Here is an 11,154-nt window from a genome sequence, read left to right as displayed (position 1 = left end):
TGCCTGAAAAAAAAAAAAAATAAAGACAACATCCCATCAAGGGAAAAAAAAACCCAAAACCAAAACCAAACGAGGGGAAAAGGAGCTGCCCAGGCTGCGCTGCCTGGCTCAGCCTCCTGGGGGAGGGCTCATCCCGAGGGTCAGAGCATCCCACCGCGTTTGGGAGGGCTCCGGGGAGGACGCGTCCCGGCAGCAGCAGCGATCCCCGGCCCCGCCAGCCCCGGCAGCTCCCGGGACGGCAGCCTCCGGCGGGGCATTGCCCTTTTAAGCTGTTGGCCCTATTTGCCTCCTCCCCGGCTCCCGGGGGGGCTCCGGCAGCCTCCCGCCTCCCTCCTTCCCTCCCTCCCTCCCCGCCCGCTTCCCTCCCGGCGGCGGCAGCTGCGGGGCCGGGGTGCGGAGAGACCCAGGGCGGCTGCGGGGCCGGACCGAGCCGGGCTCCTCCTGCGCTTTCTCCTGCTTTTGACCCTGCCTCTGACCCTGCCCCTTCTGTCCCTGCTCCTTGTTCCTTCTGCCACTTTTCCTGCCTTTGCCCCTTTCTCCCTTCTCCCCCTTCTCCTGCCCTTTCTCCTTTTCCTGCCTCTGCTCCCCCTGGGACCATGGGATGCTGCACCGGGCGCTGCACCCTGATTTTCCTCTGCACTTTGCAGCTGGTAAGTGGAGGCTCTCCGGGTGATGGGGAACGGTGCGGGGGGACGGAGGAGAACGGAGGGTTCGGTGCCTTAGGACGGGGACAAAAGCCACCCGCTGCGACTCGGTGGCCGCTGCCCCGGGGCTGGGAAAAGCTCTGGACCTTCCGGAACTTCGTCTTGGAGAAGGAAGGTTGGAGGGATGTCAGGGTGCGCTCCGGGGAGGCTTTGCTGCGAGAGGGAATTTAGTGATGCTTAAAACTCGGAGAAAGATTGAAAAAAAAAGAAAAAAAAAAAAAAAAAAAAAAAAAAAAAGAAAAAAAAAAAACCAAACAAACCGAAACAGACCAATCAAACAAAGAAAAAATTCCAGAAAAAGTTTCAATTCATAAGTTTGTGCCTAAAATATACAACTGAAAAAAAAATAATCAATCAGTGAAAGGAATCCCGGGGGACTTGGTGGCGATGTTTTAAACCAAACCAAACCAAACCAAACCAAACCAAACCAAACCAAACCAAACCAAACCAAACTTCCCCTGTGCCAAAACCCACCGGTACCTTCAGCCTCTTGGATGTCCAGCTGCAAAAAAAGAGCTGGATCCCAGCCTGCTCGCCTGCACGGGAGGGGTTTGTGCTGGCTGGGAAGGAATCATTTCGAACCTCCTCGGGATGAAGTGCTTCGACTGAACGTGCTTAGAAATAGACATCTGTTTATTTAGGAATAAACTTTGCGGTGTGAGGAAAGTGCTGTCCCCCGCTGGGGACAGGTTCCTCATCCTCCTGACATCTGCAGACATGGGAACAGGATAAACAAAGGTCTGGTTGTTCCCCGAGTGTCTGTGCATCCAGCTTGGATCTGGAGGGTCCCCTTCTTGTCAATAGCTAATAGGCTCCAGGGCTCCTCCAGCCTTAAAAAGGAAATGACAGCATCTAGGTATTTAATTTAATTTAATTTACTTCTTCCACATTTGCTTTATTTTGGAGCATTAGCAGCGGGCAGGAAAGGGCAGGCTTCCTGCTAAGTCCTGTTGAATAGTCAGCTAGTGCCAAGGGGTGAGTCGAGTTAAAAGTCTTTGTTTTGGAGTTGCTTTACTGTGACAGCCGAATATTTTCAGTGCAGGGAGGGCGAGCAGGCACTTGGCTGAAGGTGGGAGAGAAAAAAAAAATAATAAAATAATGGGAGCCTGCTAGTTTTTATATGGAAAGCCATCAGCCTAAAATTGGAGGAAGGGAAGAGGGTGGGAATGCAGCCCTGTTAGCTCTGGCTAGCACCGTCGGGAGATGGGGATGGCAGATTTGACTCATAGCTAAACAAAATAGAGAATAGAAGTGGTGGGGTTTTCTGGCACAAAGCATCTCACCAGGCATATTTATGAGTGAGTTGAATGGCTGGGGAGTGTATGTAGTCTGCTGGATTATCTCTTTTGATTTTTCACCCATGATCACAGAAGAAAGAAGCTGTACTGGAAATTGGCACCTCAACACTCACTGTCTCTTAAAGCCATCACTGTGTCATCCTGCTTTAAAGCAGGCATGGAGGGGGAAAAAAGAGTAAGAAAGGGAAAAAGCCATGAGCTGCTGGTGCTGTTCTGATTTCTGACAAGCGTGGGAGTTCTCTCGTATCCAAGATACAGGGACAAAGAACCCCCAGCATTTTATTTTCCTCAAGACCCTCCTCCTTGAAGAAAAGAATCAGTTTGGCTCATTCTTAAGCAAGTTTGGATGCCTTGGCCGTAGCAATTTCCCATGGCACTTGCTGGGTGAATTGGTAGAGCTGGAAAAATGTGAACTATGGTGAGGGAATTCCTGGAGCTGCACTCTGGTGGGGGTGAGGTCAGGAGATCCTGGCTAGTTCTCAGCAAGTGCTTGGGTGAGGGTGAGACCCAGCCTGGGGCTTTTGTATTTTTATTTTTCATATTTTTAAGCAAACTTTGTCTGCAAATTGTCACATGGCTTCCACATCCATATGGCCAAGTGACCTGCAGGACTTGCTGCTGTTTAGTGTGGGTTCTGCTAAGACAAAACACTGAAGTGATCAGGCCAAGATCATCAATAAATTATAATGACATCAACTTCCTTTGTTCCTCTCATGTCTCTGCTCTGCTTCATTTGATACTTTGAACCCTTCACAGTTTTCCCTGTATGTTGCCAAGCTCCAGTATGAAAATCCCAGGGGTGAAATCCTGGCTTTTCCTCCTCTGGAGGTTTTGCCTCTGATTTATATGGGGAGAGGATTTCTGTGCTGGGATTTCCCACTTTTTTTTGCAGCACATCTCTGTGTTTCTTTACATGCTCCTCTGTCTGTTCCTCAAGGCTTCACTGTTTGGTTTTTTTTTTATATATAAATGAACAGAAACGTGAAATGACACCCCTGAAAAAAAAAAGAAATTAGGATTTTGGGTTGCTGTGCTATGTAGAGTTTGTTTTATTATTAGATGTAAGTAGCTGACTAGGTGGGGAAGTGTTTGCATGCTGCAGTCTAAATGTTTCCCTGGAAAAAAAGGGTCAGAAACCAAAGGTGTTCATCAATGCAGTGTGAGCTCCCAAAGAAAAAGTTTCTGATCCATTCAGAGAGCAGAACAGGGTGTGAGCTCAAGGAGCTGCTGCACAGAGTGAATCCCAACAAGATGCTGAGTGCTGGTGGAGCAGATAGAGGAGCAGAGCCCTGTGTCTGTCTGAGGAACATCAGGGCTGGTCCCCTGGGATTTCCTAATCAAGGGGGGAGGGAAGGCAGGAGTTTGAATAAATAATTTGCCACCTTCCAATTTTAGGTGATTGTTTCTCTGAAATGTCCAAGTTAGGCTCTTGCTTTGCTGATGAGTGTTGCTGTGGGAAGGTTCTGGCTCTTTCTCCCCCCTGATCCTGCTTTGTGTTGCTGCCTCTAATCCTTCTCTTCTTCCTGAGCCCCTTCTGTCTTCAGCAGAAGCTTGGGTGAACGTTGGCCCAGGTCAGCCTCAGCCATGACATAGAGGACTGGGAGCAAGGGGATGGGGTGTTTGTAGCCCAGAATTTGTGTGTCCCAAGGGTGTTGTCTCCTCTGAGTTCTTGCTTTACCCAATTTTATTTTTTTTTTTGCCATGGAGATGCTGATGTTACCTGCAGCCTTTGCTCATCCCCCTCGGCCAGCTGCCTGGGGGCAGCTGCGTGTTAAGAAACATGAGCAAAACTTCAATGAGGGATAGGCCTCTTCAGGAATGAAATCAGGACTCTGTAAGAGAGCTTCTGCAGAGGGTTAAGAAATGCCCCTTGTAGGAATGAGGGTTGCAAAAGGTTTGTCACGGTCAGGATTTCCGAACCCGAGTGGAATGACAGAGGCTGCCGTGCCCAGCAGGACTGTGGACTGGGTGGGTCATGATGAGAAACCCCAAAGAAGGGCTTGGTTTCAGGCAAAGAAATACCAAAAAAATCATTGATTTGCTTCTTTCCTCTCTGCCAGGGTGAGATTGCACCCAAACAGTGTATTTCCTGGAGCAGTAAGTGACTGTGCACTGAAGGCACTACGTGAATTTATTTCCACCGAGCATGGAAAAATTCCCTCCCTCCTCATGCCCTGTCCCAATAAATCAAACCACTGTAGTTTCTTTACATTCTGTCCATGGGTTGAGAGCTCAGATGCCAAGCAAAGCCTGGAGACAATTTTACAGATACATTATAAATCCCTCTAGAATAAGAGCTTCTAATGGAAAAAGTGACTAATACTTCAAATGAGCACAGAACACGGCGCCCTGGGACGGGGCTGCATATTGAGACTAACCAAAAGGAACTAAAATCCTTTATTTATTTATTTTTCCTCATGCTCTCTTTCTCCCTCACTCCCTTCTCAGTGATGCCTCTTTAATCTCTTACAGAAGAGGATGACCAATTCTGGAAACTATTTGAGACCAGTACAGATCCTTCCGTACCTACTCTCTTGTAACTAAAATGTCAGCTTGGTTGAGGTATGAAGTGATGAAGTGGGGTGAGGGCAGAAGAAGCAGACAGGCAGGTGGGATTGCAGCAAGTCAGGAAGGACAGAATTTGGGGGGAAAAAAAGAAGAATGAATTTAAAAAGAAGGACTTGATCAGATCAGCCCACGTGGGCTGAAGGGGAGGGTTGGGGAGCATCTTCCGACCCAACGTAAAGAGAGAGCAGGATTGCAGCATCTGCACTTTGGGGGTTGGGGAGGTGCTTTTCTTGGCTTTTTCCTCTCCTTCCCAAGGATATTTTGAAGTGGAGGCTGGGTGGGGAGAGCAAGACCTCTCTTTCACCTCCTCTGGAGCTGGGACAGCTTGATGCCTCCCCTGAGGAAGGTTTGAGATGCTCCTGCTGTGTAGGGCTGAGCACAAAGCATTTGAGAGAAGAGCAGGTGCAAGGGGAAGCTCAGTGTCCCTTCCCTCATCACACTGCTCAGGACCCCTCCAAAATTATCTCGTGCTCTCCCAGGCTGTCTGTCTCCTCCATGGTTTGTTGCTTAGATTATAATCCCCCCAGGGAAGGGTATGTATATGCCCTTCTTTCATGTATATGCACAGCACCCAGCACCACGATGGCCTGAACCTTTCCTAGAGTCCTTGAACAATACTCCAGGCAAAATAATAACAGAAGTCTGAAGACTACGTTTGACAGATGCTGTCTTCTCTGTGTCTGTTCCAGACAAAGGAAAATTAAAGCTGTGCCAATAATAGAGCTCGTCAGCATTTTCCGCTGAAGCTGAATTTCAGTAGAAACCTGGGGATTTGACTAAATGAATATTTTCATGAGAAGTATCTGCTTTCCATAGACAATTTGGATTTTTTTTTTTTTTTCCCCCCAACTTTTGGCCAGAATGTTTTGGCGAAAAATCAAAAATGTGCTGGCAAATGTTTGCTGTGCTGGAAAACATTTTGAAATTTGGAGTTGTGGAGCTTTTCTTCCAAATAGTTGAATTTTTACATGAAGAGATTTTTTTATTATTATTATTTTTTTTCCCCCTTCTTGAGCAGCTGGAGTCAGCACTGCTTGTAGCTCAGTGACCTAAACCCAGGAGCAGCAGAAGGGAAGAGGAGCTTGGGGTCTGAGTTTCAGACGTGCCCCGTTGCAGGCTCTGCTTTGCCCAGCAGCCCACACCCGCCTTTCCCATCAGGAATTGCACGTGACTCACAGTGACCACATCTCTCTGAGTCCTCTGACCAAACCCACCCAGGCCAGAAATGAAATTTGGCAAAAACCAAGCCAAAAAGCAGCTGAGGGCAGGGTGATGTTGAGGTCAACTCTTCGAAGAGGAGCGGGGCTTTGTTTTGGCTGATGAGGTTTAGTTGCTTGACCGCTCTCTGGTTTCTCCCTGCTCCTTTGCCTTCCTCTTTTCTCTCTCTCCAAACACCAGGACCAGGCAAAAAGAAAAGAAGCCATTCCCTCCCCTGATGGGGAACCTCTCCCCCTGGCTGGTGTGGTGTTAAGGGAGCTGACGTTGCTCCATTGTGTGCTAAGAATCTACGGAAACCGGGATCGTTTTGGCTGGGGTGCAAAATGGAGCCTTTCCAAGAATCTGCTCCAGGCACCCTCAAGTAGGAACTTTTGGAGCACAAACTGGATAACAAAGGCCAAATTGTGATTGCTTTTCCTCCAGGAAAACCCTGGAATAGCCCATCACTTTTCAAGCACTTAAGAAAATGCATATATGATCTAGTGAGCAGTAAGTGCCTCAGCTGCAGCATTCCCTTTTTCCATTAACAAAACATTGGGTTTGAGGTCAGTAGAACTGAACCTTTGTTATTTAAAAAAAAAAAAAAAAAGCCAACCCCAAAGAGATAATCTGTGATTTAATGTTCTTATGCTTGTGGGGTTCCCTTTGTCCCCACTCCTCCTGGGCTGCAGTAGATGGGATGAAGACACCTAACTGCAAAGGTTGGGATTTTGTGGTTAAGTTTGGTGGAAAGAGAGTTTTCAACTAAGTGGAAACTTTTGCCTCAGAAGTAGCACATTCTTCTTCCATTCCGTGGCTCCAGAACAGTAGGAGGGAAAAAAGGGACATTTCTAGGCAAAAAAAATATGAAAATACTCTGGCCTTTAAGCAACGCTTGCTGAAAATGATGGGGAGGGGTTCGTTGTGCCCAACCCCAAATATTTTTAACTTTTCAGAAGTGTTTTCTGGCTTCTGTAAAAAAGTTGAAAATTCTTATTAGAAATAAGTTTGGTGTTGTTTCTTTTCTTTGGACTTGTGCACCCTGAAAGTTCTCATCTTCCAAATCTCTCTGATATCACCATGTGTCCCCTAAACACAGCTCCTGTTGGGGTTCAAGGGCAGAAATCCTCCAGGAGGAAGCACAAGCTTGGTTGTGGCAGCAGGGTGGAGCCTTGTTGACTTGAGTCATCTGCTCTCAGACCTGTTTTGGGTGGTTTTATTGGGATTTGGTTGTAGAGGGGAACTCAGTAAGTAAACACCTTGCAGAATTGCCACTCTGAGTTATTTTGTAATCAATCCACAGTTGGAATATTAACTTCAAGTTCATGAGATTTCAGAATGAGAATAAATGGCTTCTACTTGTGTGTTTATTGAGCTCTGACAAGGGCCAGAATCTTATTTCATCTTCTTCTTGTGGGGTTTTCAAAAGTGAGGATTAATAGTAGTAAAAAGTAGGGAATCAGTAGTCAAGTAATAATAGGAAGGTAGGTAGTAATTGTGGGGATGATACAAACTGAAATGATGGAAATATCTGGCAGAAATCTCTGAGTCTGGCTTCCAGCAAACGTGCTGCTGCTCACCTGTGTGTTGGAATTGTTTCTTGTGCTGAACACAAGAAAAAAACCTGATGGTGATGTTGCTTTGGATCCTCCCTGCCTTAGCTGAGCCCTGGGCTCACATCTGAAAGTCCTGGTGAAGGGAAGAACAGTTTTGGTTTGTACCTTCTGAGGTTTCACAGAGTGGAGAGGAGCACAGGGGGCTGGGGCAAGCTGGGGAGCTGCTGTCCTCATTAACATCAGCTGTCATCCAAGGGATGCTGCTTGGTCTCACTTCCACAAGAACTTAATTGCCATTTTCCTGGTGTCTGTGGCTTGTTCTCAGCACAGCTGGTTCCGTGTCAGGACGTTAGACACAAATATGTTGTTTAGCAGGGAAGTGAACACCCCAGATTTTCTCTCCAAAAGTAAGGATTCACAGAAATGGGGAGAGCAGCTTTTCCCACCCCCTTCCCCCTTCATCCTGACTGCAGTTTGGGTGAATCTAGGTTTAGTAATTGAGATGTCAGATTCCCTGACACCTCTCAGCTGAAAGGATGGTGGTGTGGAAGCGGTGACCTCCACTGCCATCTGCCATGGCTTAATGAAAATATACTGTGGGAATCAAGGCACCAGCTTGTCTTCATCACCTGCTTGGAGAAGGCAGACGTCAGGACTTGCTGTGCCAGCTTCCTTTGCCACCATTCTGTGACTAGCCAGCCCTGCAGGCAGCATCCCACCTGCTCCCCAGGCTCTCTCAGCCCAGCAGAATATCTGCTTTCTTCCTTCTTTTCTTCTTATTTTTTTTTCCTCCATTTTTTTCCTTCCAATACTCCAAACTCCTGAACACCAGGATCATTGCCATATTTTTTCCTACACTGATGGAGCAAGCACACATCAGCCAGGCCATGGCTTTCAGAGGGGTGGGAGCATGAGCTGCCACCCTGATGGAGTGATGGGGTGGGAGGGCAGAAGATGGAGGGGGATCCAGCCCTTTCTCCACTTTGGGGTAGCTTCTCAGCATTCAGGCTTCCTCCCTGCTACACTGCCCTCAGAGGAGCCAAGAAGGCAGCTGATATTGGGATAGACTTCTCAGGACCTCAGCCCACTTAATAAAAATATTTTTCCTGGTGCTTAGATGAATACAGAGTCACAGTGACCATACAAAGCCTGGGGAGATGCCTCCTGTGATCCATCTCTGGGGACCAGGGACCTGTGGTGACCCTGAAAAGAGCCTTGGACCCATTAAACCATCTGGTGCTGAATTATATTTCCCAAGTGCTATTCTCTGGAGATAGTTCATCTGAAAGCACCGTTTCATCTGAAAGGGAAGGTGAGAGAGAGGACACTAAAGAAGGGGGTGGAGGATTTTACTGCCCACGTCCAACTTATCAAATACTGAGTTCAACCTTGCATGGAGGGCTCTGGGTGCTGTGTTCATCCATCACAGATAAACACCCTCACCACAATTAACACTTTGTCACTGTCTATCCTCAGCTTTACCTGAAAACTCCATCTAGAGCAACCAGGGCTCAGTCTCAGTGCCAGGCTGGTTAACCTGCCCACAGATAAAGAGGGATCTAAATCCTACTCTGACTTGATTTCTTCCTATTTGAGAGGTTTGGGAGTTATTCTACAGTAAGAGCATTGCCCTGCAGATTAGAAATGGCTGATTTCTCTTGGGTGTATATTGGGTTGTACTCTAAGGTCTACAAGCAAACTTTTCCCTTACGTGAAGCTCAGCACCCTTTTTGTGGAGGGTATGTGGCAGGGTCTTTGCTTAATGTTACTGCTATGGGCCAGATATTCAGGAATGCCTAAATCTGTGCTAGGAAGATTGGGAGCATCCTTTCCTCCTGGCTCCTTGATGCCACATTAAGGAGGAAATAATCCCACTTGGGGCTTTGCACCACATCCAAATGCTCCAAAGACCTGGATGTAGTCCCCAGCACTTAAATTTTTCCACTTTCCAGAGAAGGAATTATTGAGTGGAGCTGACAGAAGAAAAAACTCCTCCTGAGCCAAAGACCCTCAGGAAGACAAACCAGAGCTGACTGCCTTTGCCTTTCATTTAGAAGCTTTGAAACCAGCAGAGTCCACGAGTATTTGTCTGCCCCCCATTAGGTTCACAGAGATAAAATCTGTGTCCACAGGCTGATTAATCTTGTGGAGAATGACTGAGATCTGAGTCCTGAGCCTTGAGCAGACTATTGAACCCCCTCAGAACCCAAAACACTTTTGAGATGCTGGGCCAAACACTGTTCCAGTGCAGTGCAGAAGAGTTTTTCCTGCAGCTCTCACCTGGAGGACAGGGAAGAGGAGACTCAGATCTCTTGGCCAGATTTGTGCATTCAGACAGCTTGCATGACTAGCTGAATTACTGACTCCCAAGTCCATGTAAACCCTATTCCCAAGTTCCTGTGGCTCCTGGTGATCCATTAGCAGGAGATGTCCATGTGCCAGGGGACAAGGGGCTCTGACAGGCAACTCCATTGCTCCAAGGTGCTGCTTGCGATACCACGGTGGGGAAGGCTGCACACCTGCTTGTGTTGTATATGGACAGAATTAGAGGAGAAATCTGATTATCCTAATTACTCAGAAATGCTAAATATGTGCAGAATACTTTGGCTAATTAGCCGGGGAGATTGCTGGCTGTTGAGCAGGGAGGGGAGTGGCTGTGGGGAGAAGTCTGCTCCGTGTCCTTTGCTTTCTGAGCATGTAGAGCAAAAGCGAGCACCAAGGGCTTGGGGATGGGATTGGCAGCCCTAAAATAAATGACAAAGCTGAGAAAGGACAATTCCTTTTCAAACGTCTGTCACTTGTTAGGTTTCTGGGTCTTTGAGTTTCCCATCTCATTATTCTGAGAGGAGACATTCAAGGGAAGGATGAGGCTGAGCAAGCAGCTGGTGAGAGCCCCTGCTCCAAACCTTCATGGAGGGATCTGCTCTGCACACTCCTTGTCCTTATCCTTCTGCTGACACAGGCAGGCTCTCAAATGCTCTCAGAAGCCTGAGGAGTCTGTGATGGTTGATTCTGGGAATGGTGCTGCTTTGTTTGCATTTCATAGGCTCATCTGCAACGCAGCTGCGGATGTTAAAAGAGATCTGGTCCAAAATCTCACCTGTTCCCAAAGAGACAGAGCTGCTGGGCTGGGTGGAGGGCAGGTCATGCTGAGTCCATCTCAAGGTACTGATCCTGAGGTGTCTAGATCCAGAGAACCAGGCTGGTTCCTCCACCTTCATGTTAGACATGGACTCACTAATAAAACCGTAACAGGAGGGTGCAGGATCCACCCCAGTGGGAGGCACACACCTTGGTGTGTTCTGGGGACTAACAGACTACACAAAGCTCTTCCCAAGCCCAAGCCCAAGCCCAGATCTTCTGGATGTAACCAGTGCCCCAAATACAGCTTCATCCATTGCTCCTTGGAGCTGTGCTTCCTCATGGCTCTAAATAATTCTACATGGTTTTTATTCCTGACCTAGCCAGAGCTTTTCTGAAAAGGTCAAGTTTCCTGCTCTTCAGGCAGTGGCCAGCACTCAGTGTGCTCAGGATCAGTCCTGCTGTTAGTTTTAAACAACATCACTTGGGAAGTCAGCTAGGAGAAGCTACAGAAATGTTCAGGCTTCCAGGGCTGCCACTGCAACTGCTTAGAACTGAGTTGTGTGACAGCATGGGAGAATAGATGGGGTGATATAAAAACTCTGCCATGGCTTCAGACAATAAAGACTGTGTCTCCCTGCTGATGAATAATGCCTCTTTGTTTTATTCCTTAGAAGACAGGGCTGTTACAACTGCTGAGAACTATTCCAGTGCTAAATATATGGGTGTGTAATAAAGGCTCTGCAATCT

At 47.5% G+C, this 11,154-nt stretch overlaps 1 protein-coding gene across 2 annotated transcripts in view; it reads left to right on the top strand.

Moving 5' to 3' along the window:
• The first annotated feature begins 203 nt into the window (after positions 1-203).
• The window catches only part of NKAIN4 (sodium/potassium transporting ATPase interacting 4), a 50,003-nt gene continuing 39,052 nt past the window's right edge, over positions 204-11,154 (top strand). For both annotated transcript variants that reach the window (XM_030463284.1, XM_030463285.1), the window contains exon 1: positions 204-650. In XM_030463284.1, coding sequence (XP_030319144.1) covers positions 597-650 — 54 coding nt within the window. In that variant the 5' untranslated portion in view covers positions 204-596. The remainder of the gene's footprint in view (positions 651-11,154) is intronic.

The sequence above is a fragment of the Calypte anna genome, chromosome 20 (assembly GCF_003957555.1).
Source record: "Calypte anna isolate BGI_N300 chromosome 20, bCalAnn1_v1.p, whole genome shotgun sequence".
In the NCBI taxonomy this organism is placed as follows: Eukaryota; Metazoa; Chordata; class Aves; order Apodiformes; family Trochilidae; genus Calypte; species Calypte anna.
Note: the sequence above shows the minus strand (reverse complement) of the source record. Positions and strands in the feature narration are given on the sequence as shown.